Source organism: Nelusetta ayraudi, unplaced genomic scaffold (genome assembly GCF_046127955.1).
Source record: "Nelusetta ayraudi isolate G7.1 ecotype Tasmania unplaced genomic scaffold, CSIRO-AGI_Nayr_v1 ptg000017l, whole genome shotgun sequence".
Taxonomy (NCBI): Eukaryota; Metazoa; Chordata; class Actinopteri; order Tetraodontiformes; family Monacanthidae; genus Nelusetta; species Nelusetta ayraudi.
Window position 1 is genome coordinate 1230462 of NW_027466067.1, and position 27910 is coordinate 1258371.

Here is a 27910-nt window from a genome sequence, read left to right on the forward strand (position 1 = left end):
AACCAAAAACACAAAGATCGCCATGGCAGTAATGAGATGGGGGATTTTAAAGGGGGTGGGGGGATGAGGAGGGGTAACAGAATCCTGCGTCTTCGACCTCCGTAAAACACACTTCCTCGCGAGCGTCTCTGCCAAGCTGCTCCAGTTCTGCAGCTGCATGCGTCCACCTTGCATTGCATTTTCATCATCATTATTCTTATTCTTATGTTGTAGACGTCTTCTTGCGCCCGCTGCTGCACCGATTCAAGCAAGCAGCATCCAAAATGTGCATCACCTTCCTCTTCGGAGGGGATGATGGTCGGTCGACGGAGGGAGGGAGCGGGAGCAGCTCATAAATTGCACTGAGGGAAGGAGAGAAGGAAGATAAAGAGCCGGAGACAGGGGCTGATGCATTGGCAGGAGCTGTGGGCTTCTCCCCCCACCGCGCTGCCACCAACCCCCTTCCTCCTTCCTCTCCCTCCTCTCTCTCCCTCTCTCCCTCTCTCTCCTGCCTCTTTTGTTGTGTCGGCATTGATAAAAATCTGATGAACGCAGTCACGGACCGCCGCCGCCACTACCACCACCACCACCTTGCTGCTGGAGCTGCAGCTGGAGCTGGAGCTTTAGCCGGAGCTGGATGTGCAGCAGCAGCAGCAGCAGCAGCAGCAGGCTAGCAGCAGTGGGCTAGCAGGGGGGGAGCTGTGGCAGCCAGAGGAGACGAGGGGAAAGGAGGAGGGGCCGTGGAGAGGTGGTGGGCTTCCTCTGCCTCACAGACACATATTATTGACTTGCTAATTGGATGAGGCACTCAGAGGAGAGGATGCGGTGAACGAGAGGAGCCGTTTCTCCGGAGGGACGCCAGGCACCAGGACACGTTGGCTCGGATTGCATTTATTTGGATACGTCCTCTTCTCTTTTTTTTTTCTCCTTTTTTTAATGCCTCAAATTCGGGAGACATAACAACAGATGTTTTTTTTTTCCTCCTCCCCCCAACCACCACCAGCGTCTCCCAGTGACCCCCACACTGTGCATGCATAATCGTATGCATGACATTGTCGAATGGAGCCTCAGGCTGCCAGACGCTTCGTGACAAGTGAATGATTTTCATTTTTGATGCCTTTTGCAACCTTCTTCCATTCCTCACCTGTGCTGTGCTCCTTCCCACCACCACCCCTCCTCCCTGCTTTTTGATCTTCGGCCGGAGCTCCTTTTTCTTTCCCTCCCTCAGCACCGCTTGATGTACTGCTTGGTATGAATGGTCGTCTGAGGGGGATATAAATCCTACGTCAAAAGCAGATGTGCACAGGATCGTGCAGTGGACATTCCTGGAAAATGAAGGTATGGTTGAGCAGAAGCTGAAAAAAAAATGCGTTTCATCTCTGCACGATTCATCTTTAATTCTGAGTCCAAAAAAAAAAAAAAATCATTTGATCTACTGGAGCATTCAGACTGTTGCATAATCCTATAGGCTAGGGATGGAGGTTAAGACACTGATTTTGTTAAACGTCTCTTTGAGTCATTGTGTCAATCATTGTGTGTCTCCATCGCAAATGTTTCAATTTTAAATAAGACGGCAGAGAGTGGAGGGAGCATCATGAATGACTGACTGACAAAATCCACTTGTAGCAACGTGAAGAAATATTGGAGGCATCGAGTCTGGAGTTGTATCGCCGCTCGGTTGGTCGGCAAGACATTTTTGGGACATTTGAAATTCCAGTTGTTGTTGGGCGTGTGGGTTTTTATTTTTAATCACATCGGAAAGAAATAATTCTCTCTGTCTTTATTTTAAAAGGAAACGGAGGATCCTGTCTAAGTCCACATCAGGCCTCGGCTTGAACCAGATGCCCGTGTTTGATCTCAGATTTTCTGTCGCCTCTTCTTCAGTCTCGTCCTGCCGGGTTGCCATGACTGAGTTGTCCAGGGCTGGTTAGGTCACAGCGGCAGAGGGGCAGAGGGGTCGGAGGGTTAGGGAGGACCGGTACCGTGCTGAAGTCTGCTATCCCAACCAGCATGGCAGGAAACCCACAGAGACGCACCACTTACCTCATATCCCTCACCCTGGTGAAGGTTGAGGCTCTGCCGGAGGACGAGGCAGGGGACCAGAAGGAGGCTCTTCCAGAGGGGGAAGGCAGCCCCAACAGGGAGGAAAAAAAGAGGAAGAAGAAGAAGAGGAAGGAGGAGAAGAAGGAGGAGGCGGAGGAGGTGGAGGAGGCAAAGGAGGAGGAGGTGGCGAGCGAAGCCCGCGAAGTGGACGAAGGGCCTGAATGTAAGAAAGAGGCGGTGACTCCGAGCACACCGGCCAAGGAAGAGGATGAAAAGTTCCAAGTCAAGGTGGGCAGCCCTCTCCAGAGCTGGCGGAGGCCCGACAGGAGGGACCACCAGAAGAGCAAGGACGCCTCCTCCACCTCCGCCACCTCCTCCGCGAGGCAGATGGTCAAGGTGTACGGAGGGCCGACGTCGGAGGGCACCGCCGTGCGGCGGGAGGGGCCCCGCTCGGACGCAGCGCGGCCCCGGACGGAGCTCTACCGGGAGCCGCCGGCGCTCTACCCCAAGGGCGAGAACGGAGCCGAGCTGAACAGCCGCTCCCGCTGCAGCCTCCCGTTCTCCGTCCCGCCGCAGGTCAGCGGCCAGCGGCCCGACGTCCTGATGAGGTCGCACGCGGCGGCGGCCAGCGTGGGGAACCCCCCCACCTGCTGGAGGGAGCTGAGGGGGGAGCCGGCGGCCAACGCCAGCCAGTACCACTCGGCCAAGACGTTGGACGCGAGGGAAAGCCGCGAGGCCCCGCTCGGTCCCTACAGGGCGTCCTGGGCCGACAGCGATGGCAGGGGCACGCTCATTCGCCCAATGGGCGTCCCAATGGGCGGCGGCGGGTTCTCAGGGGTGATGACCAGGGACAGCCCCCAGGGCGAGAGGATGAGGATGGTCTCCATCTCCTACCCGGGACCCCCCGTGAGTGACGCCGGCCGACCCCAGAGGAAAGGCGTCAGCCGCACCCTGGACAACAGCGACCTGCTGTACGCCTCCGAGGACCTGAGGAGGGCCAAGGACCAGGGCCTGGGCCAGGACGGTACCATCCAGCGGGCCGCTCCTCCACCGCCCCCCCGCGACCGCAAGATGCTGAAGTTCATCAGCGGCATCTTCAACAAGAGCGCGGCCGCCGGGCCGCCACCGCCGCCCAACATGAGCGCTGCGCCCTTCCCCGCGGTGGAACGGGGCTCCAGCGAGGAGGAAGGTGAGCCAACCTCTGCTTCCATCTAAACATACATTGCTGTTGAAAATAGACATATGCATGTACGGGGCCAATAGAGCTGCTGATGAGATTCTATGCTTTGTATTCTTTCAGAACGAAAGAATAAAAGACGAACACTCCTTTTTCTTAAACATATAGTTCTCACATTGTCAAGCGTCTGTGGTGTCGGCCCCAAGGTCCCATGCCGCTTTAGCATTAACTTCACTTTAATGCGGTATTCAAGAATACAGGAAAAAAAGAGAAGCTTTTCTTATTTTCATGCAAAGTGTTTCATTTAAAACCCCACGGATGCTGACAGTGTCTTCACTGTGGAAAAGCTCAGTGTGGAAAAAAACAATGTCTTCCTGACACTTGTTTTGCTTTTTAACTGAAACTGATTTGACTGAATGTTCAAGTCGCATGATGACATTTTACTTGTGCAATAGATGTAGCAGAGATTGTTTCAAGGCAGCACGACTAAACAATACTACAAAAGTATTACTACTAAATATATCTGACTAAAAAAAAAAAATAGTGCTAATGGTGACAAAGATAAAGGACCCCCTCTGCTGCGCATGCTCCATGAGGCTGCAGAAGGAAACAGGGAATGGACATGGACAGTACGTACTTGAAGTTGTTTGATCCTCGTTTGAAATTGAAACCTGGTTAGCAGCGGCACAGTTGGCGCCATCAAAGCCGTCGTTCAATTTTGAGACAACCGAGCAACTGGGCAGCACCAAACCTATTCTGATTCTGATTTCATCCATTTCTTTTTAATTCTTGTTGTTTTCCAGCTTGCAGCGATGTGATTTTCAATGCGACCAGTGGTTTTTTAATGGTATTTTTCACTTTATTGTTAGTCAAATGCAGTCAAGTCAAGTTTTCTGTTTAAAAGACAAAGAAACAAACAATTATTACTACATTATTACATTATTACTATTTAGATCCTTGAAAATACCACACAATGGATTTTTAACTTCTGGGACTTTATTCAGTCTGCATCTTATCTACGCTATTCGACGGTCCGTCTCTTTATTAGGTTTTCTTTAATACGTTTCTGTTTGTAGCATAAAGAATTTTCCAAGTCTTTCATTCAAGTCAGTCATTCAAACAACAAAAAAGAAAAAAAATTTTGGGCTGGAAGCAAAAACATCAACATCATATATTCAGATTTATCCCAATTTATGTAGCTCTCATGATCTTTGGCCATTATTGACACGCTGTAAATATAAAGTCACACCTCTGACAGAGAATGCGTTATCAGATTGTGCTCTGCATACCGTGTCAGTATAAGTGGGACATGAATAATTAAGGTTGGGGATACACAGAGCTGCGTTCTTCTTCCGAGGGGCGAGCAGAGCGGGAACCTGCCACTTCCTGCTCTGTGCGTGGAGTTAATCACCCTCCAAATGGAGCCCATTCATTCGTTCATTCATTCAGCGCCGTTCCTAATTCATTTGTATGTGCGGCCCAGCTGGATTTGTCATTTCCGTTGACGTGTTGATCGATTGGTTATAAAACAAACAAACAAACAAACAAAAAAACCCAAACTGCTCCAGTCCAGTGTCAGCGGTGTCCAGACCAAAAGCGCACCGACCTTCTCCGAGGGTTTTCTTACCAGGAAGTGGACACTGTGTCCCCGCCGCTGACTGTCATATACGTTGCTGTATCCATGAGAGACTATTTATCGTGTAAAGACCTGGGCTTGGAGGCTTCTGGAAAATGGAGTTGCCATGGCAACAGCAAGCCATGAGAGATGCTATTTGGTGTGTGTGGTGTGACGGAGGGGAGTGAGTGCAGGAGACCGGGGGAGGCTGGGAGGGAGAGAGCGGGGTGGGTGGGGTGGGGGGTTCGCCCAAAGACGAGGGATGAGCGATTGTGAAGTCTGCGTTGTGCCGCGTCGTCGCCAACAAATGGCGCCGCAAAGGGCCCGACTGCGACGTGACCTGACGGCCTTAACAATGTACGTTTTGTGTGTCTGCGAGCGTGGGTCCGCAACCCCCACACACCCCCCACTCCTCCCACCTCCCTTCTGTGTTGTCGCCTGTGATTCGCTGGTCAGGGTTGTATTCAGGGAGGCTGCTCCTGTCAGTCCTCTTTCTCTTTTCAGCCTCATATCTGGTGTCCTTCAAAGGTGTGTGTGTGTGTGTGTGTGTGTGTGTGTGTGTGTGTGTGTGTGTGTGTGTGTGTGTGTGTGTGTTCCCTCGCTCTGCTGAATTTCCATTTCCATTCGCAGAGCAACTTTGGCTGTAATTCCGCCGAGGTTAAATCCCAGCACATAAACCTAAATGTTAAGTGCAACCTTAGTTCATGAAATCCAGTGGCCGGATCTTTTTTATTATGTAATCAAATGCGGTGTGAATTAGAAACAGTGGACTTCTTTTGGCAGTTAGTACACATCCTCATAAACCGGTCTCATTTATTCCACTTTTATTTGCTGGACGCATAATTTAAAAGGCAAGATTTACTGTATAGGTGTCAAAGCTAATAGCGCATTTCAGATTTAACTATATACGCATAAACTGTTTCTCTGAAATGCTAACGCTAAAGCTAATGCTGAGGTTTTACCGTCAATTCATTTGTCTTCTTTATCATTCTGAATCGTAATAGACATTGTCCAGTCATAACAAATCTATGATTGGCTTAATCCCTTTTAAACACAAACCTTCTTTGTTTGGGAGTCATTCTAAAAATGTGTGTGTGGAAAATAATTTGGTCCCACATGTAGCAAAAATGTTTTCTTTAATTGATGAGAAAAAAAAATATTGTCAGTCCAGTAATTTCACTTAATGTGATGATCAGAATCGTAACGGATTATTAAGAGATTAAAGAATTGTCACCATTATCAATACAGTGTGACCGGACAGAGGCTTTCTTTGACTAAATAATAGAGTAAAAAACGGAGAAAATTTTGCACGTGAAGAGCTCTTCATAAGCACATACGTCTTTATTTAATGGGTTTCAGATCACTATTTTCATCAATGACACACAGCTCCAGTCTGTCTTGTTTCGGCCGAGGATGACTGACGTCTTCAAGTATGAAATACTGAACAACTGCACTGAAGAGAAATGTACTTTCACCACGGCCGGTTGAATTGGCCTGAATTTACATTTGTAAGAAAACAAAATGTGTCCTGCCTAACAATTCATGATTTGCACTTTTAAACACTTGAGTGAGTGTGATGGGTGCACCCAGTGGGAGGCGGGAGACCTGCACTCTCCTCCTGCACTGACGCTGTCAGACACATCAGCAGTCACTTTTTGAGAGAAATAAGAATTCAGGGCAAATGGCTTTCTGCACTCAGCCGGCAGTCTGAACGCAATGCTCCTCTTACAAGAGTGTAATTTTCAGATAAAAACACGTTTGGCCTCTATTAAAATATGTTTTATGCTCAAAACAAGGTCTGTACTCGTGACTTCGCCTGTCAATTTGGCACCACCAAAACCCAAGACTGAGACATATAATACAGCTTTTTGTTGTCTTTGTTATTGTTGTGTACTTTCCCTTTTATTGGCTACTGTAACTACTGTAACTCGCCTTTTCTCGCCATCTCAGCCGCTTGCACCAGCAGCCAGGAATGGACGATGAATCAGCCCATACAAGAGCTCCACCTGGTAAGCATCAAACACAGGAAGCGTGTTTAAGAAAACACTGAATGGTTTTTTGAACAACAAACCTGACATCCACCGCACCTGCGTTCTCCTGCAGGGCGTCCTGGGCGGCGTGGGCAGCGGCAAGTCTGCGCTGGTCCACAGACACTTGACTGGGAGCTACTTGCAGCTTGAGAACACGGAGGGTTGGTTCTCGTCTTAACCCTCAGTAGGGGCTTTCTTGTACACGCGAAACAGTCGGTTCACTGTAAAAAAAGACAAAAAGAAAAAAGAAAAGGCACTTGCATCTTGTGAATGCACCGATTTAGAACATTTGTTTATTTATTTATTTATTGTAATTTGTATTGTATTCGTTGAATTAAATCCAAAAAATTAAACGCAAACACAAATATTACCAACTCCTTAATAAAAGGGGGCAGAAAGAAGAATAATCCTTTACACAATGATAAATGGATGGATGGATAGATAGATAGATAGATCGATAGATAGATAGATAGATAGATAGATAGATAGATAGGAAAAAAGGCCACCTGTTACAAATGTTTTGCTGCAAATACAGCAAAAGAATCTCATTTAAGCTTGAAAATTGTCAGTTGATGTTTTTTTCCTGCTTCTCTTAAAATAAAAAAAAATCCACAACAACACAATAAACTCTAAAATATTTATTATAATTACAACAATGATAACAATAATAATATTAATAAAAAAAATACAACATGTCTTTTCTAACTCCTTGTATGTGAAGGGCGTCAGTACATCAAGGACGTGCTGGTGGATGGACAGAGCCACCTGTTGATCATCAGAGAGGAGACAGAACTGCCAGGAGCTCAGGTGAGTGAAGTTGGACTGGCGTGAAGCTTCCAGTTTGCTGCATTCTTTTTTTCCATCCTCACGACCGGCTGCTCTTCTTGCCGGCCCACTTAGTTGGCCAGTTGGGTGGACGCCGTCATCCTGGTCTTCAGTTTGGAAAACGAGTCGAGCTTCCAGGAAGTTTACAAAATCTACCACCAGCTGGCCGCCCACAGGCCCGTGTCGGAGATCGCCTTCGTCGTGGTGGGCACTCAGGGTGAGTGACGCCACGACTCCGACTCGGTCCCCAGTGTGTGTGGGAAGAGGCGAAGCTCAATTTTTTCGTGCTTTGTGCTTTTTTCTCTTCCCATCGCAGACAAGATCAGCAGCAGCAACCCTCGAGTCATCGATGACGCCAGGGCCCGACAGCTCTGCTCAGACGTCCGACGCTGCACCTACTACGAAACCTGCGCCACTTACGGCCTCAATGTAAACAGAGTCTTCAATGATGGTACGTGGGAGTTTTTCCCAAGGTAAAATGAAAAACACGGCCAGTGACACTCAGGTGTCCATCTCGATTTTCTTTAAGAAAATAATCTCACTGGCAGGCATCGAGGAACTTACGTTGTTTTCTTAATAGCTTTATTCATGCTTTGTTTTTTTACGGATTGATTTGTGATAGGCGACACGGTGGTGCAGTGGTTAGTACTGTCTCCTCACAGCAAGAAGTTTGTGGGTTTTATTCCAGGCCGCAGGATGAATTCTGAAGTGTTTTGGCCAATATTATCTGCTCATATTCAGCCAAATGCTTCGGAACTCACGGAACTGTTCACGGTGCTGATGGACAATGACCCGAAGCATACTCCGAAAGCAACCAAAGACTTTTTTTTTTTTTTTTTTTAAAGGAAAATAAGTGTAATGTTATGCAATGGCCAAGTTAATCACCTGACCTAAATCAGATTGAGCATGCATTCCACTTGCTGAAGATAAAACTGAAAAAAAATAAAGTTTGATTTATGATTGATAATTTGTCCCATTACTTTTAGTCCCTTAAAAAGTGGGAGGCCCATATACATACCTACACCGTCCACCTGATTTGCATGTAAATACCCTCAAATTAAAGCTGAAAGTCTGCAGTTAAAGCACATCTTGTGGAGGTGTTTAGAGCCCAAAGATGAAAATTGTGTCGATGTCCCAATATTTTTGGACTTGCCTGTATCTTCTAAATGTTCATGTCTTGGGTTTATCTTTTCTTTTTTTAAATAGCTGCACAGAAGATTATGACAGCGAAGAAGCAAGCTGCTGTCCTGGCCTCCTGCAGGTCTCTCCCCAACTCTCCCAGTCACTCTGGAGGCTCCACCCCAGTGTCTGGTGTCTTTCCTGGACAGGTGAGGCAACCTCTCACAACCTTTGCGTTGCTTTTTCCAATTTCTTTCTCTTTTCTCGTTTCCCCACAAGACATCACTTTCACTTCATCGCAAGACCTTATTTATGACTTGATTAATGCCGGTCTCCTCCTCTTGCGGCTTTCTTCAGGCCAGTAACGGTGGTCAGAGCAGTGATTACTCCTCGTCGCTTCCCTCCACACCTGTGATCAGCCATAAAGACATCAGCAGGACTGGCAAAGGGGATAAACATGAAAGTGCCACACCCGGGTCGGTCCGGAGACGGACCTCACGATTTGCGGTTCGTACCAGTGATTGATAATATACACCATTGTTCAAAGGTTTGGGGTCACTCACCGACTCATTTCTGCTTTGAACTCCATTATAGCCAGTTGTTATGAAATAATGATCTTGAATGCTCTGCTATCATTAGAGTTGAGGGGAAACCATTTCCAATGTCTCATTAAAAGTGACTGAGAGAATTCCAACTGTGCAAAATTCTGTGTGAACACACTGACAGTCGGCTGAAGTTTGAAGTTTGAAGAGCCTGAAATATAAACCATGTCGCTTTGTTGACTCTTTTATGTTTTTTAGCAAAACACAACTAAGTGTGATACAAAGCTTTGGCTTCGAAAAACATACATATATATATACATACATATATATATATATATATGTATATTAGCAATTTTAAAGCATTCTGTCATAATATATATATATTTTTATTTCATTATTATTTTTTTTGTCAATAAATCCTGATCTGTCCTGTGTTGCTGCGCCTGCCCCTGTCTATCCAGGGCCGTAGGGGCAGCGCCTCCAACAGGCGGAGTGCAGACTGTAAAGGAGACCTAGGGAGTGGACGCTCCATTCCCATCAAACAGGTAGGCCAGCAGCAAGTAACCAAAGAAATGCGATGTTCTCCACTGCTTTCTGCAAAAGCACCAGCAGCCATTCGAACTCTGAAGCGTGAAGGCGGCTAATGTAGGTGTTAGCAGCGCAGAGCGGTTATTGTGTCGGTGAAGCAACACCAGGGGATTTTTTTTTTTTTTTTTTTTTACCCTCCAACAAATTCTGACACCCGGGTTGCCGTCTCCCCCGCCAGGGTATCTTGCTGAAGCGCAGTGGAAACTCGCTCAACAAAGAGTGGAAGAAGAAGTACGTGACGCTGACCAACGACGGCATCCTGTCCTATCACTCGAGCGTCAACGTGAGTCTGCGTGTCGACACGGCGCTCTGAAGGCATTAAGGCCGCTGGCAGAGGGCGATGTAACGGACTGCCGTGTGCTTTGGCAGGACTACATGCTCAACGTCCCCGGCAAAGAGATGGACCTGCTGAGAGTGACGGTGAAGGTGCCCGGGAAGCGGCCGCCCCGCGCTGTCCCAGCCTGCGGCCTCCCCGCCGGCCTGAATGGGCGAGTCAAAGACGTGCCGGGAACCGAAAATGTCAGCCCAGGTGAAAGACCTAAGAAGTGGCTGTTCTGTTAAAGCGAAAAAAACAAACAAAAAACAAAAAGGACAATACACTTTGCACTATATAGTATTTTAAAGCCAGGGAGTATTTTCTTCATGTTGGAGGATTGATTTCAAAAATAAATTCTGCGTATTTCAAGACTTCCTCAGAAGGTCATGAGCTAAAATATTACAACCTTTTTTCTTTATTTTTTTGATTCTTTATAAAATTAATATAACCTACCGGTCAAAAGTTTGGACACACCTTTTGATGCAATGTTTTTTCTTTATCTTTGAAACACACTGAAGACATCAAATATGTGATGATGATATATGGAATTATTAAAACAGTTAAATAACTCTGAATATGTTTGATATGAAGTGTGGCTGTTTGAAAGAATATGCATTTTCTTTTTTTGTTAATACATAATTCCATATGTGTTCATTCAGGGTGTTGATGCCTTCAGTGAGAACATACAATGTAAATATTCATGAAAATCAAAGACAACCCTTCAAATGAGAAGAAGGCGCGGATTGTTTCACCTTACAGCTTCACATGATACAGTATCTTGTCCAACTGACCAATGACAAGATGCAGGGCTTGTTTCCCCCCCTGCAGTCCCAGTCAGTGCCAGCAGCCTCCTGCAGGTGGAGGAGATGGAGGGACTGGGCGGTGCGCTCTTCCTGCGAGGCAGCAGAGGGGTGCAGCGGTGCCCGTCCACGCTGTCCAACCACGGCCAGGGTGTCGGTGAGCCACGCGCCTGGCGCGCTTTTAGAACGTGGCTGATTCTGAACGCCCGGCGCTTTCAGCGTGTTTCTGCCTGACGCCGTTTGTCCATGTTTCCCGGGCAGACTCTGCCGTCGAGGGCGTGTCCAGCTCCTCCTCCACCAAAGACGTCGGCTCCTCCTCCCCGCTGACAGACAGGAAGAAGCATCGCCGGAAGAAAAGCATGAACCAGAAAGGAGATGCAACCATTGGCCAAGCTGATGGTAAAATAATGCACAACACCTGGTGTGTGTGTGTGTGTGTGTGTGTGTGTGTGTGTGTGTGTGTGTGTGTGTGTGTTGGCAGTACATTTTGGAATCTGTACTTTCTTACCTTTACTTGAGTATTTTTTAACACAAGTATCCATACTTTTACTTGAGTGCAGAATGTGAATACTTTTTCTATATATGAATAAATATATATACATATACACATATATATATATTTATATATATTTATTACATATATTATATACATATTTATTTATACTGTGTCTATACTATATATATATATATATATATGTGTGTCTATATATATACATACATGTATATATGTATGTACGCACATTTTCTTTCCCATTCTGCAATTTGACAGCAATTTTTTTTCAACATTTTTTCATTTCTTTCTCTCTTTGTCTTCTTCTTCTTCTCCTTTGAAAAATCTCTGTCTTTGCAGCCAAACGCAAAATGTGGAAACTTAAGAGTTTTGGTAGCCTAAGAAACGTAAGCAAGACAGGTAATGTTGCTGCGCCACCTACAGCAGACTGACCCTCTTCATGGGCCATTGAGAGGGACAATAATCCTTAACCCATGTTCCCGTGTTTTGTGTTAGACGAGGACAATTTTGACTTCCTCATCGTGTCGAGCACAGGCCAGACTTGGCACTTTGAGGCCCAGAGTGTGGAGGAGAGGGACTCTTGGGTCCAGGCTATCGAGAGTCAGATACTAGCCAGCCTGCAGCTGTGTGAGAGCAGCAAAAACAAGGTAAGAACGTACACAAGGCACATACTGTGTCACACTCACTGATTCAACAACGGCATGGACACACTTATGTGTGATGCTGTTCACGCTTTAGATCTGCTTCGTTTTCTTCCTGACAGACAGACAGACAGACAGACAGACAGATAGATAGATAGATAGATAGATAGATAGATAAGAAATAAGGCCACCTGTTTACAAACAGGGCAAAACATGGGAACACACTCTTTTTAATGTAATCTAAATTCATTTCAAGAATGTCATTTGAACCTGGAAATTAGCTACTATTGTTTTTTCTTTCTTTTTTCCTGCTTCTACACGCTCTGCACACTGGGACCTCTGGTTATAGATAGTTTTCTCGCTTGAGATGCTGGCCTGGAGTCTCCTCTTAGCTCACAAGATAACTGTTACTGCTGCAGCTTTTAAGAGGAATGAGGTCCACTAATCACATTGGCCATTACCAAAACCGCGCCATCTCCTGGGCTGTACGTGATTCTGTCCACTAATAGGCTTTGCCGGTTTGTCTTCATGCGTCCTTGTGCTGATTCACTTTAAAACTGGCTCAAAAAAGGGTGTTTCCTCAAATATAATGTTCCTGTATACGGCACTTATTTAAATCCCATTATAAATGTATTCGTTAACGCTTTGGCCGATGGATACAACGATTTGCACATCTCTAATGGTTGCAATAACGATGATAATCTTCTGTCAGAGCAAGATTGAGATTTGTAAGTAAGTGATGGCGTGAGGGTTGTCAAGCTGATGGCCTCGGACACGACGGATGTATTTTCTCTTTCCAGTCACAATCGCACTCTATTTTTCACAGGCTCGCAAAAACAGCCAGAGCGAAGCAGTCGTTCTGCAGGCCATCCGCAATGCAAAGGGGAACAACTTCTGTGTCGACTGCAACGCTCCAAGTAAGTGGCTCGTCAAAGCTTTTCTCTCAGTCTCTTCCTGCACGTGAGTCCTCCAGCACCATGGCATTCAAAGCTTCGCAACTCCACGCAACAGCTTCAAATTGCTTGAAATTTGTAAAATTCCACTCTGAATCTTAGGAAGACGAAGATCCTTTGCAATCAACTGGGGATAATTGTTAAGATCACCTGTGCTGCCGAGCTGTACTTGATGCATCCCAACCTTTCTTTTCTTGTTTTTGTTTTTTTTGTAATGATCTTATCTTATCACAAAGCCATCCAGTACAGGTTGACGTGTGTCCCCCCCCCCCCCCCCACACACACACACACACACGACAGCCAAACAGTAGTAAAACACCACAACAGATGAAACAAAAGCTTCTAAATGCGAGGTGACGCAACACTCGTAAATTGTGCTCCACAGTTTATTAAATTGGTTGGTTTTTATTGCAGTCCTCTGCCAGTGTTCTTTCCATATTCAAATAATACTTTATCCAGTTTTGAAGGGTGGCGGCTTCTTTTCTTTCCCAGTGTTGTATTAGTAACTTCTTGCATTCTAGAAAGGAATAGAGGATTTGTAGGGAATTACTCTTCCCTAGTTTTGCAACAGATGAACTGTACACAAAACACTGAACAAAAAAAAATGAAACTGTACGTCTGCATCGTCTTAAAGAGGTTTACTCTATCTCATCTCTAAGTTCATCTTCAACTCAGACCACCTTTCTACGTTTCACATGAGGCCTTTCATAAGGGGCAGGCTATTATCTTTGTACAGTGGTAAATTACTTTGTACTCCTAAAACCACCAAGGTATTTAATATGGCTACTTTGCATTTTAAAGGGTTTTAATATTTCAAAATCGATGACACTTTTACTACAAACAATTCAGTTTTCCCTTCGTTGATTTTGTAACTGGATCATTCTGAAATTTGTGTCATAATTTCCATTACACATGGAATAGATGTTGCTTAAACTAAAGCATTGGGTCATCGGCAAACAAGCAAAGTTTATGTCGTCATTTACCAATTGTAACTCCCATTATTTGATCCTTTCACTTTGCAAATTGATCCCCAGCCGGGGTTATAAACTGCAACCTAAGTGAGCCATCCAATCAATCCAATAATTCCACTATCCATTTGCGGAAGTCCAACCCTCCTTTGTGTTGTTCCCCAGATCCAACGTGGGCCAGTCTGAACCTTGGTGCCCTCATATGCATCGAGTGTTCAGGGATCCACAGGAACCTGGGGACCCATCTATCACGCGTTCGCTCACTGGACCTGGACGATTTGCCTCGGGAGCTCACGCTGGTCCTCAGTGCCATCGGCAACCACATGGTGAACAGTATATGGGAGGGTCGCACGCTGGGTCGCCGTAAACCAGCACCAGATGCCACACGGTAATAAAAAAGAAAAGAAAATGGCACAGAAAGACGTCCATGTTTTTGATGGGATCTTTCACAGTGTTTCACAGTGTTTCACAGTGTGACATTTGAAGGTCCAGTGTGTTATATTTGGTGATTGGTTATATTTCTGATTGCAGTCTCTTTTACTCTCCATCCCCCTCCCGAGCTTGCCAGTGAACTACGGTGGTCTGCGCACCCAAACCTTGATACCTCATGCACCTTTTTCTCTGTTGGTTTATTTGAAAATGCGAGCGTTCACCCTAATTACGAAACGCGCTGTCAGGCAGCTGGATTGTCCACACCAGGCTTCCTTAGAAATATGGTGGCGCAAGATGGCAGCTAACTGGGAACAAGACCCTCAATGATCTATGGATATTCTTTTATATATGAGAACTGTTCTATGGGTAAAAAAAACAACAAATGGGTTTATTATACTGCAAGTGTCCATTTTTATTGATTAATTATGGGAAGTATGTTAAGCTTTTACTAATATAAAAATCATAAATCAAGCCACATTTTTCACACAGGACCTTTAAGGAAACCCATTTGGCAGGGGTCCTAAATACGAAATGCACTGTCAGGTGGCCTTCCTTAAATTTTTACAAACTGGACCTTTCAAAGAAAACCAAATCTGGTGAAAGTCATTCTGAAGGCAAAGAAAGACAAAGTGGCTGTGGCCGAGTCTGACCTCCTTGTCTGTCTCTGCTTGTCCAGTGAGGAGCGGGAGTCATGGATCAGGGCCAAATACGAGCAAAAACTGTTTGTGGCCCCGTTGCCCCCTCCCACTCCTGGCGAGGGCCCCGACATCACGCTGTCTGGGCGTCTCCTCCTCGCCGTGATGGAGCACAACCTTCCCAAGCTGCTGCTCCTGCTGGCCCACTGCACCAAGGAGGACATCAACGCCCCCCTCAGCCTGTCCGTCTCCTCCAGGGCCCTCTTAGCACTGCGGCTGCCTGGCTCCGCCCTGCATGCCGCCTGTCAGCAGGCGGACGTGGTGATGACGCAGCTCCTCCTCTGGGTGGGTTTTACCTCACAATGCCACTCGCAAAACAGTGTGAACGTGTGAATGAAAGTTCGTAATGTGGACTGCGTTGACGCAAAACTATCTGCAAGAAGCAAAGTCATGTTCATTGTTCCATGAAGGCAGAGGTGGTAAAAGTATTATATATATATACATATATATATATATATGTATATATATATATACTTAAAAGTATAAGTATATAAAAGTAAAAACACGGATACTTGTGTTAAAAAAAAAGTTAAAGTTAAAGTACCAATTCCAATCTTTACCTCAAGTAAAAGTAAGAAAGTTCACCTCCTGAAATGCACTTAAGTAAAAAAGTAAAACATCTTTTTTTGCCATTAATGAAACAACATATTTGTTTATGATTTAACAAAAATTGTTTGTTAAAGAATAATCTGGACTGAACGGACCAGAGGTCAGAGGTCAGAGGTCCTCATGAGCACCTGGATCATATTGAACAGCTTTGCTACTCATTTTTTATTTTTCAACTGCAGCACAACCAAACTATATTTAGTCATTGTTATGACCAGTGAGCCATGCTGAGATGATTAATAACAATAACCAATGTGATTTTCTACATCTTTATCTTTTTCCGTACTCAACATTTACTGGGCAGTGACCCCAAAACCGAGGTACTCTAAAATAATCTCCCTCTAATACATCATCTACTTTGAACTACACACAATAGAAGAGTTCAAATAGCTCCACTTCAATACAACAACTATGATAACAAATAAGTGAATAACTTTAAACAGAATTTGTGTCTTTTAAACACAAAAATAAAAAGATTGTTTTTCCAATGTAAAAATGAGAAAGTACAGATAAATTTGTACAAACGTAGAAAGTAAAAGTTGCCAAAAAAATAAATACCCAAGTAAAGTACAGATACCTGAAAAATATATTGTGCAGCCACGAAGTGTGCTTTGTTACTTCCCACCTTCCCAGGTTGAGCCAACAGTGGCAAAGCAGATGTTTGACTTCAAGAGACTTCAAGTGATTCGCTCAGCAAAAAAAACAACACACCAAGTGTTGGAAATCAGGCGACTCAGCAGACTGAAGCTCGAGGCTCATCAATATCTTTCAAAGTCACTGAGGCTCAGTAGTGAGTCTCACCTTGCTGAAGGCTCTTGACTGACACGTGGCACCAAAGTTGAACTCCGCCGCGCATCAAATAAATAGATAAGAAAAGACTTTCAGGTGACAGATAGATAGATAGATAGATACTGTAGATAGATAGGAAATAAGTCCACCTGTTTACAAATAGGGCAAAACATCGGAACTTTTTTTAATGTAATCTAATCTATCTTTATGTATATATATATTTAGTAATCAAATAAAAGGTATACAAAGAGCTAAACTATAATTTGAAGAGAGACAAAATGGTATAAAATTAAAATAGAGATAAAAAAAAATAACATTATAATTATGGTGTAGTGGTCAAGAAGGTGATGACCATGATCACCATTTTTCTCTCCTCAGTACGGCTTTGACGTCCGCTACCGGGATGCCCAGGGGCAGACGGCGCTGCCTCTGGCCCGCAGCGCTGGCAGCCAGGAGTGCGTGGAGCTCCTCCTCCAGCACGGTTGCCCCAACGAGATGCCGGCCTCCGCCGCCGTGGCACCCTCCAGCTTGACGGTGTCCACCACGCTCAGGATCTCGCACAAGGGCGACAGCACCAGCCTGAGCTACAGCACGTCCAGGAGGGCCGTGTCCTAATGGACCACCCCCAGTGGGCGGCGGCTGTTTCCGCGGGGACTCGTGTCGACCAACCCACTGGAAGGATTTAACCAAAACAACCTGGAGAAATTCCTATTTTTATTTTATTTTTATTTTTTTTTGCTGACTCTGCTTTTCTTCACCACGGTCACTCGTTCGGTCGCTCGGTGAGAACCGTTCAAGATTCAACAGGAATGTATTGCACTGTTTAACCAGCTGTTATGATTATGAATTTTTCTTTTCTCGGTCATCATGCAGTCGATATTCTCCACTCAGTCCCAAAAAAAGAAGAAAAAAAAGGGAGAGAGAACCTCGCTTTTTGGTCTCAGACAAGCTTAGAAGCTTTGATCAGCTAGAGCCCAGGAATAGAGTGCTGCAATAAGTTTACAAGCTCATAAGTGGCCGTCTCTTGTCCCCCCCCCCCCCACCCCGACCCCACCCCACCTCCAAGACCCTCTGCTGGAGGTCTACCACCTTAAAATGACCCCACCCCCACCCCCACCCCCGCCTCCCCACACACACACACACACACACTTCTTACTGTTGTTTGACAGAGAATGTCACTTTTACATTCAGAGTGCATACACTGTGTTCCGTTCATTCAGTACATAAATGATGTTGTGTAAAAAATTAAAAAAAAAGAAAGTTGAATAAAAATCACAGTTGCAGAAAAAGAGAGGCTATCGTAAAAAAAAAAAGATATTGAAAACAGCTGTATAGAAATGCATTGATAAAATACTATAGTTCTAAAAAAAAAAGATTTAAGGGACTTTGAAGATTGTTATCATATGATTTGTACAGTTGGTTCTGTGTATAAAACTCAAAAGGGTTATTCATAGTTGTTCAGAGATTTCCTGTTGTTTTTCCTTAAATAACCACCTGATTATTCTTTGGCAGCAGAGATTTCTATGTTCCGTTAGTATCGCGGTGACGTGTGACATGGTGTGATGGTCATAATCAAGGCGAGTGTGACTCCAGACGTGTAAATAAACACATGAAATGCCTTGATTTTGGTTGAATGTAAAAACAAAAAGAAGAGAAAAGAAAATGACATTAACGATAGGATGATAATTTCAGTTCATTATTTCCAAACGACATGTCTTCTAAAGGTGATGGAAAATGTTAATGGGCTGTCAGGGTGTTTCTTTTTCTCTCTCTCTCTCTCTCTCTCTCTCTCTCTCTCTCTCTCTCTCTCTCTCTCTCTCTCTCTATCTCTCTCTCTGAACCGATGTTATTGTTGTGACTAACAAACTAAAAACTTGGAAGAGGTTTTATTATTAACATGAAATTGCTTTGATCTAACCTGGGGACGGCTGAAAACAAAGGAATGTTTTTTGATAATTAGTGCTGTATGTATTTTTGTGTTCATCCGAAGACGCCACTGAGTGTACATGTCTGTGATGTGAACATATTTCCACATGTTTTATTCATATTTTTTTAAGACATGCGATGATTCATAGAGCATTCATTATACCAATACACTCTGCGATTACTGCCCAACTTGTATTTTTGGAGTTTGTTTGTCGTCCCCTGTGTCTGGGCCGTGCACTGACCTCAATACTACTTCAGATGGAAATATTTTATTTCATTTCTCAGCAGTGCAAAAATGCTAACGCTAATGATAAATCTTAATGCGACAGTGTGCAGCATGCTTGCATCAGGAATACGGCTGTGTCCATATTTAAAAACCAAGCTGATGCTGTTCAAAAAGCCTTTGAACTCGGGATCTTCTGGATCAAACCAGTTCTTATTAAAGCCCCTGGTGGCTTTGACCTATTTATTTTTTCTAGGTTGAAGTCATGGGCTCCTTACAACAATGCCGTTGCTGCGACAGTTTCACTGTCATCGGCTGGCAGCAGACAAGAGGCTTTTCTGAGCAAACACGCACAGACAAAGGGGGATCAAATGGGAAGTTGATTTTCAGAATTGCAACCCTGCATAACTGAGTGAGGACAGTGCAGACCTTGAATTGAAGAAATCCAGCTGCTCCCCGTGCCTATTATGGCGCATTAACGCACCTCGGCTGTGCTAAAACTGTTTCATTAATTAAGGTGTTCTATCACAACTCAGTAATTAAAATACTACCCAGGACGCAAATGACTTTGAAAGGTGCACAAAGGCCCACAAAGGTCCTGACACAGGCTGTTTGACACTATGACTCTGCACATTTTCCCACATAAAGGGCACCAAAGAGACACTTGATCATGTTCGATATCATTTCCCATTCAGGCACCCAAGAGGAGGTTTCCGCTAAGGCACTGAGGGGGCTGTTTGTATGCGTTGCTGCTCAAAGTGAAGTCTTGATAATAACCGACTAAGTGGATTCAAAGATCTAAAGCCAGGAAAGACTGACAGAAGACAGGGAATAAATAAGCTGCATATAAATGTTTTACCACCAAGGGGTAAAACTCGGAGGAACACCGTGTTCAATTAATCACATTTTGCCTTTCATCCACATCCACATGTTAGCATGGGAACAATCTGAAATCTATGGTTCCTTTGAAACCAAGCACAGTTTAATTCTTTAAGAGGCACGGGAGGTGATAAAACAAAGTGTGATTCATTTTCTCTGGGAAGTTTCTCAGAGAAGCTCTTTGATCAACTTTTAAAATTAATAATTTCTGCGCTTCTATACAAGTGTTTTTAGAATGATGCAAGCTGGTGCGAAGGGGAAAAGGGGAGTCAGTTGAAGTCAACAAGCAAAAGAAAATCTAATCATGATTTGAATGACCTGACCAAATGTGGCACTCTAAAAAGGGAATTCATTTAAAAAAAGGATAACTAGAGAAGATTTTCAGGTCTTAATTAATCACCCAGCACCGACAGTGTCGACAAAAAGACACATTGAGTGAGTTGTGGTTGAATGTGGTTGTTAAAATCTGGTTGTTAAAATCAAAACGAAAAACCCACAATTTACTTTTAAACTGAGCCGAGGAAATCTATGAACTGCACTTCTTCTCTTATTACTGACATATTGTTCCCGTTTACTCAAGACTTTGACACTGCAAAGAAAATATTGCAGTCAAAAAGGAGGAAAAAAAGCTAAAACAGTGACATTCCTACAAAGACTAGGTAACTATTTATAGCTGTTATGGATGTTGAAAGCCAACTCTCACAGAGGTTTTGGCAGATTTTTGAGACTGTCACAGGGGAATGTGCAAACAAAAGTATGAAGGTCTTACTAGAATGGATCAAAAGGCCCCAAAATAGATCAATAGAGAAATGAGACAAAAATGTAGCTCACTCCAAAACATATCAGTAGGCAAGACGCAGAAATTCAAGCAATTAAGACAGAGGAGACAGAGGAAATATATTTCTATTCTACAGCTGATGTACCTCAACTATGTGTATGTTGTATGTAGAGTTATGTTGGTTGTGCTCTACGACATCACAATGTGTTCTCCTTTGAAAACAAAGTTAGCCTTTGTGCGACTAGTAAGTCTGAAGTATTGGGAACGTTTCCCAAAGCCGAGGAGCTACAGACACAGTGGCTGACTGAAGTCGGCCTCCATCACGTCCTCTGATCACAGGAGGAGTCACTACTGACAGCATGAGGGCTCAAACAAAGACAGTGGGCAGCCTGAACACAGTTGGAACACGAGGAATGAGGCCAGAGGCCAGTTTGGATGAAAACTCGATAATAGCACAAAACTGAGAGACGTTATCAGACTTTATCAGCGATTAAAGAAATCACATAGCTTTAAAGGTCCAGTGTGACATATTTGGCTTGATTTACGATTTTCATATTGGTAAAAGCTTAATGTACTGCCCATAAATACATGAATAAAAGAGTATAAATGCAGTACAATAAAAGTAATTTGGTTTTCCTACCCATAGATCAGTTCATTTATATGTATATGTAAGCATACATGTAGAACAATGGTCTTGCTCCCATTTAGCTGCCATATCTAAGGAAGCCTGGTGTGGACAATCCAGGGCGCCTGACAACACATGACATATTTAGGGTGAACGCCCTCAAATCAACCAACAAAGAAGAAGGTGGACGAGCTTTCCAGGTTTGGGTATGCAGGCCACTGTACTTCACTGGCACGCTCAGGAGAGGGAGGATACAGAGTCCCTAAGGGGACATAATTGAAAGAGTGCTGCAATCTAAAATGTAACCACTTGATGTCGCTGTTTCTTCTTCAAAATCTCCAAATATTACACACTTAAACGTTAATTATTTTTTGAATGTGCTTATATATTATTTGGAAGATTATTTGCAAATACATTTAACTACCGGTCATAATAATGTATATAACAATAATGACTGGAGAGGGCCGGTGCGCTAGGCAAAGATCTTGGCGATGAACTCTTTGAAACGTTTCGCATACTGTTCCGGGTGAACCGTTGAGATTTCCGCTCCTGCCTGCGAAGCACAGAGAGAGAGACACAGTCACAGCCAGACACATCAGACGACGCCAACGTAAACAGGACTCACAAGATGAACACTGTTCAGTTGAGAAAGGTGAAGATCTCCAAACTGCTTCCTGCCGTCTCACCCCGTGTTTGACGGCCTTGGCTGCGTGCGCCGCCTTCTTCCTGGTGTCGTACTGCGTCAGCACGTCAATCAGACCCATGAAGTACACCTCCCGCTGGGGGGCACCTGGGGGGGAGGCAGTTTGGCAGTTTGGTGACTGATACCGATTTGCACACGTCAGCGCAGTGTTTTTCCACCACTAGTTTGCCGTGAGATAATGTCAGGTGTGCTGTGAAAAATAATCTAATTTCACTTAATTGGTCTAAAAATGATAATAACATTCCATTGTTGAGTGTTTTAAAGGTCCAGTATGAAATGTTTGGGGATTTTGAAGAAGAAACAGCGACATCAAGTGGTTAGATTTTAGATTGCAGCATCTTTCACTCTCCCTCCCCCTCCCGAGCTCACCAGAAAGCTATGGTGGCCTGCGCACCCAAACCTGGAAACCTTTTCCACGTTCTTCTTCGTTGATCTATTATAGGACACGAGCGTTCCCCCCTAAATACAAAATGCGCTGTCAGGAGACCTGAATTGTCCACACCAGGCTTGCTTAGAAATATGATGGTACAAGATGGCAGCTAACTGGGAGCAAGATCCTTGATCTGTGTATATTCTTATATAAAAAACATTCTATGGGTAGCAGTACTAAATTACTTTTATTGTACTGCGATTATACAATTTTATTTATCTATTTATGGGGAGTATATTAAGCTTTTACCAATATAAAAATCATAAATAAAGCCAAATGTTACACACTGGATTTACACACAATGACTGTGAGCCTATTTTCCTCCCTCAATCCCTCCCAGGATATCAGCTTTGTGTGCATCCAAACAGGTCCAGTTTCCACACTGCGTGAGTATCAATAAATTAAGAGACTATATTGTCATTATTAACCAAAAAAGTGTCAATTAATAATATTTTTTCCATGGTGGTGTGCCATGATCTTTTTATTTTTATTTTTTTTAATTAAAAAAAAGTGTTGTGGCTCAAAAAAAGGTGGAAAACACCTAAAAATATCCTTGATGTACTGGTCAGGACTTACCCACAGCACTCTGAGTCGCATACACATCCACATAAGGGTCAAACTCTCCCGGCCCCATGGGTTTGTAGGAGTTCATGTAGCCGCTGATGCCCTCAGGCGAGTTGGAGCCCAGGGCAAGGGGCAGGTCGTTGTCAGTCTCCTCTTCATCATCACAGGAGGACTCTATGTCTTCTTCCTCTTCCTCTCTCTCAGCACGCTCAACATCATGGATACCCAGCAGCAGGCTGTAGTCCATAATCCTCATCCGCACAAGAAACTACACAGCAAGCGGACACATACATATGAGTCGCATAATGGGGAAACTGCATGCTTGTGTGTTAAAAAAAAAAAAAAATAGCTGAAGATACATATTTATCATTACCTCAATATCTCGGCTCAACTTGTCCATAATCTTCTCTTTCTCCTCTTCACTCACGTAAACCTTTTGCATGCTATTCCTGAAGTCATTGTCTTTGTAAGTGGGCAGCTCCTTCACCTGGAAAACAGAGGGGGGTTATGCACATTTGGACATATCTTTACACGAAATTAGAAAAAAAAAATACAACAAAGAAAGAACAAATAAGTCAATAAAATGAATGGCAAAACAGTACTGTGTCATAACATAGTGCATAACAAACAGTGTTGGCGAGTAATGTTTTACTAAGTAATCCACTACCGTAATTAAACTTCTTTTTAGTTACAGAGTAATGTAACGGGATTACTCTGGCAAAAACTGGTACTTATATCATAATTACTTTATCAAGTAACCATTCCATTACTTTTCTGAAATCTTTTGCAAGCTAAAAATGTCTTATTATCTACAAAATGTATGAAATCTAGAAAAAAAACAACCAAAAACAATGATGTTGCAGATTGATGATGCAGCCGTGCATGCAACGTCATTGATATGCAACGAACCACATAGAGACTCAGGAACACATTAAATACAGGCACATATTCCTTAATATTATAAATGTCAATTTTCACTTTTTCAATACACATTGAAATTGACACTTATTGTTTTCACTAAAAATGTATTACTTTTAAAAGAAACCTCTATTTTTTGTGAAACATTGAAAGAAAGAAAGAAACAAATGAAGCAGAATTTAACAACCACAAAGACCAACAAATTCTCATTGCCATCATTATTTTTCAATGTAGTAATATTACATAATGTTCTAAACAACAAAAAAGCAAGCAAACAAGCAAAACCAGATTGCAACTGCAAAAAATGAGGTATTCGTCAAAATGTGGGGTAGGACAAAATAACAACCCTACTAAAGCCTGGCAAAATATAATGTTCACTGGACCTCACCTTCTCTTTAAAACTGGCCTCACGAGACACCAGGGACCCCTGGAGAAAACAAGCACTATAAATCACTAATACCAAAGCATGCAGAAAGCACATACCCCACATACCTTCCCATAGCTCTCTAGTGTTATCCCAGCTAGTAGGTCAGAGCCCCCTAAAGAAAGTGACGTTTTCTTTACCAATATATCCAAGGTTAAAGTCTGTCAATGTGTCTGTATAAAAAAGTGGAGTTGAATGGAATTGTTAGGCATTATTATGATGTTTTTCAACTTTTAAAAATTATTAAATTGTATAAACAGCAAATGCCTGTGTATGGGTAGCTGTGTAAAAAAATATTTGACAAATACAGGAAATGTGTTTCCATATTTTTGTATGTAAAAATCACACCATCTTACCTTGAGGTCGTACTTTCTATGTACATGCAGTCTGTGGCTAAAGACGTTCCTCATGACTGACAGATAGGTGTCCTCGCTCTCCACAGTGACTCTGTACATACCAAGAAACTGAGGGAGGAGCGTGTTGCCATGGCAGGTGACGATATACTAGAAGACAGCAGCAATGAATGGTGGAAAATCAAGGAAACCAATTAACCCACCTGGGGTCACCACTAAATCAAAACAGGGAGGTCTCCAGGAGAAACCAGACTAGGACATACAATCAGAGTTCACAGGCCTCCTACAGACATGTTGTGCTGGAACTATACTTTGTTTTATTTAAATAGTCTAATTTATTCCATTTTTAGCATTCCATTTAACGTTCCATTTTAGTTGTGCAGACTGGAGATCGTGTGTACAGTTTAGCATCTTGTTAATGGCAATATTTGGAGACTATATGCCTGTGAGTCAATACTGACGTGCTTATTTATTGTCTGACGATGTATTTTTATATTTAGTAAAAGTTTTGATTCCTTTTACAGAATTGCTAATCATAGTTTGCTAAGTAGCTAGCTTGCTATTTGCCATGTGTAGTGTAATTTTGTACAATTGTCAGCTAACTACAGAGATCTGCTTTCATTGAAATGATATAGCCTAGCTGTGTTTGTGAGTGTTTGAATGATGCCCACAGTCGATTTAACTGACATTTGAATGATATGGAAATACTGTAAAGAGTTGATGGTGATTATATTGTTTGTATGTTTGACTACAGCTTTACAAAAGTTGAGAGTGTATTCAACCACACTGTTCAAGATGGAAATGCAAGGAAATCTGTAAAAAAAAAATAAATAAAAAAAAATGACAACCTTAAACTTCCAAGCTTCAGTTTTCATTGGATGGTCTCACGTGTTAACTAGCTGTCTAGTTTGACATCAACTCAAGCAAGGACAGAAAACATGTCATCATCGCTTTTTGTTTTCCAATTTCTGCTGATCTGAAAACTTGCAATTATAGATTGTCGGACAAACTGTAGAAAACTGACTGCACCAACGTTAAATATATTTTACATTTGGTACTTTTATTACTACTTCTTTCAATTATTATGGGCTAAATGAAAAATGGAGCATTGAGAAATGCTATGACTATTACTACAAAAATCATAGATGTGGAAGGGGGAGTATTAGTTCCGGCTGCTGGTTTTTTCAACAATACTATTATAGATTTACTGCACATGCAGAACTGCAACCGCAAAGAATAAAGGTCAAAAGAAACCTTGCAGGCGTAAACAATTCTGGATTTACACTTTCAGTTGTGTGAACCGTTTGGAGCAGTCCAACCAGAATCTGTACTACCTGGTGATACTCGGATAGAATGTCGTGCATCTCTTCCACTTCCTCACTGCAGATTTCCTTCACCACCAAGGTGTGGTCATATGATGTCAGCAGCAGGCCCTCGCAGTTGCTGTCCTCGTTTTTGAGCAGAGGACTGCGGGCCAGTGACACCTGTTGGTGAGAAGATGTCATGTCTGGGCACAAGATGAGATACAGGCAATCTGCAACACCTAAACGTGAGAGTTGTGTCCTTATTTTCTTTTTTGTACTGATTCCCTGAAAAACACTTGTGTCAGTTGGGCCGCACGTGCGGAGCCCGTATGTCTTCTCTACAGATTGAATGATGTCACCATCTGCCACCTGCTCCATGCAAATATCACACGACCACATTCAAATTCAGGAGACTCGAGTTCTAATTGTAAGGCATGAAAACACTGGGCAGTCTGTGTGACCAGTGTTTCTTCCACCTGAATCTCTCTCGTGCTGTAACGTACTGTAAATTCCTTTTGCTGTTGTGTTTGTTTCCTGCACACGTAAAATGTTTTGGGGCTTCTTTTTTTTTTGCTGTGCCAAATGTTTTTTATAATCATACCTGGTAATCTTGGTCTTCAATTCCAAAACGTTCCCGCAGGTTCCTAAACACCTGCGGACAGTATTCTTTGAATTTGAACTGTCCTGGAAGATTCTCTCTGAGGGAAAAAGAAAAAAAGTGTGGGAGATGGGTTCAGCTAAAACGAATGTCTGCAGCTTGGTTTGCTGCTGAGAGCTACATAAGGACCCGAACAAAAATGTGGTTGTGTTATATTGTATTGTAACAACAATAACACCCAAATGTGATCAATTACCACAAGCATAAAACAGCTGTTGTGTGGTTTATGCTCCGAGCCAAAATGCAGAAATACATTCTTGTACACTGCTAGAATAATTGTGTTCCTGCGTGCACGTGTGTGTGCACACCTATATATATATATATATATATATATATATATATATATATATATATATATAAAAAAAGCATCATTTTGAATTCTCCTTCCCCGTCCTCCTCTCCCCACACTGAGCAACAGAAAATCATTTCTCACCATGGAAACTGCACTTTCACTTGACAAAACATATTTGGTCGTTCTTCCCAACTCCATTTGACTAAGTCTTTTCACGACCTGGATTCCTCAATGGATTAAAGGATTATTGAAAGCCCCTCAAGTTTTTCCTCCATCCATATAGAAAGTGAGCCCTGCACACAGACTGAGTACGCGGCTCAGCTCTCCTCATCTACATACACTGACTTTTAAAAACCAGACCTGTTGAGCAGCCAACTGGCACAACCAACTCAGCCTGCTGAACCATTATCTTTTTTCTTTCTTTTGAAAATGAAATTGACGAGCGCAGTTCAAACGCAACTTTTCACAAAGGCCACCTCCCTGTTGTTGACAAACAGCTGCACTTCCATCTCCGCTCTGCTGCGCCATTGTCCCATTCTTCCACATCACCTCCCTTGCGATTATGCATAGCGCATGACGAGCCAAATAATTACTTCCTTCATCTTTTTTGGGGGCTGTTTTTTTTTTTTGGAGTTATTGTGGGGGCACAAAATCTGCCATTGTTAGTGCAGAAGTGAATCGCTGTTCCCGAAAAAGAGGTCTGCAGGCTCTGATAAGAAGCTTGCAGGCTGATAAAGTGCAGAGTGAAGGTCCCCCTGCAGGCGCAGCAGTCACCGTACTTGTTGAAGAGGTGGTTGTTGACTTTGATCTTGGTGCTGGCTCTGAAGTCGTCTGGCAGCAGCATTACGGGCACGGGCACCTGGCTCAGGTCGTTAATCTGCGCATGATCAAGAGAACAGATGCTTGAGTAAAATGAGGCTGGGTGGGTTGGTGGGTGGATGTATGGAGGGGCGACGGTGGGGGAAACACACCTACCGAGTGGTTGACCCCCCACATCAGGACGCTCAGAACAGGATCGCTGGCTCGCAGGACCTCCACCTTCTGCTGGACAAAGTGTTTCTTCTTGGTCTTCCTCTTGGACGCCAGCTTGCTGAGAGCTGTGGGAGCGGCGGCGGGAGGAGAGGACATGGTTTCACTCCCACCCACAGGCTGCGTGTGAGCGAGGTCTCTGGTTTTCCTTCGGTTGGTGGTGTCCTGTTTATGT

The 27910-nt window shown here is 43.6% G+C and overlaps 2 protein-coding genes across 3 annotated transcripts; one reads left to right on the forward strand and one right to left on the reverse strand.

Moving 5' to 3' along the window:
• The first annotated feature begins 655 nt into the window (after positions 1–655).
• Positions 656–18744, forward strand: LOC142887153 (arf-GAP with GTPase, ANK repeat and PH domain-containing protein 1-like). Its single transcript, XM_076024565.1, has 20 exons — positions 656–1317; positions 1772–3211; positions 6765–6823; positions 6918–7005; positions 7566–7651; positions 7745–7886; positions 7986–8120; positions 8876–8997; positions 9146–9295; positions 9792–9875; positions 10097–10201; positions 10288–10447; positions 11063–11191; positions 11296–11433; positions 11885–11944; positions 12041–12192; positions 13013–13103; positions 14273–14495; positions 15216–15519; positions 17008–18744. The coding sequence occupies exons 2-20, from the start codon at positions 1990–1992 to the stop codon at positions 17242–17244; spliced, it is 3687 nt and encodes a 1228-aa protein (XP_075880680.1). The 5' UTR covers positions 656–1317; positions 1772–1989; the 3' UTR covers positions 17245–18744.
• A 1293-nt stretch (positions 18745–20037) lies between these two features.
• Positions 20038–27878, reverse strand: LOC142887052 (phosphatidylinositol 5-phosphate 4-kinase type-2 gamma-like). Of its 2 annotated transcripts, none has more exons than XM_076024369.1 (10): positions 27682–27878; positions 27486–27583; positions 26358–26454; positions 25787–25936; positions 24456–24602; positions 24064–24102; positions 23131–23244; positions 22770–23025; positions 21747–21850; positions 20038–21613 (listed from the first exon to the last, which is right to left on the reverse strand). In XM_076024369.1, exons 1-10 carry the CDS (start codon positions 27832–27834, stop codon positions 21533–21535), a joined length of 1239 nt encoding a protein of 412 aa, XP_075880484.1. In that variant the 5' UTR covers positions 27835–27878; the 3' UTR covers positions 20038–21532. The 2 variants fall into 2 exon arrangements, with proteins under 2 accessions (XP_075880484.1, XP_075880485.1); XM_076024370.1 differs by having other exon boundaries at positions 27678–27804.
• Positions 27879–27910: the final 32 nt, after the last annotated feature.

What these genes read in the sequence shown, in the direction of transcription:
- LOC142887153 (XM_076024565.1), top strand. Translation starts at nt 1,990, where the DNA reads ATGGCAGGAAACCCACAGAGACGCACCACTTACCTCATATCCCTCACC. An exon ending in GACGGACCTCACGATTTGCG is followed by an intron (nt 9,296 to 9,791) that starts GTTCGTACCAGT and finishes CTGTCTATCCAG; the next exon opens with GGCCGTAGGGGCAGCGCCTC. An exon ending in TGTCGACTGCAACGCTCCAA is followed by an intron (nt 13,104 to 14,272) that starts GTAAGTGGCTCG and finishes GTTGTTCCCCAG; the next exon opens with ATCCAACGTGGGCCAGTCTG.
- LOC142887052 (XM_076024369.1), bottom strand. Translation starts at nt 27,834, where the DNA reads ATGTCCTCTCCTCCCGCCGCCGCTCCCACAGCTCTCAGCAAGCTGGCG. An exon ending in TTGAAGACCAAGATTACCAG is followed by an intron (nt 25,937 to 26,357) that starts GTATGATTATAA and finishes TCTCACCAACAG; the next exon opens with GTGTCACTGGCCCGCAGTCC. An exon ending in AGTTGAGCCGAGATATTGAG is followed by an intron (nt 23,026 to 23,130) that starts GTAATGATAAAT and finishes CTTGCTGTGTAG; the next exon opens with TTTCTTGTGCGGATGAGGAT.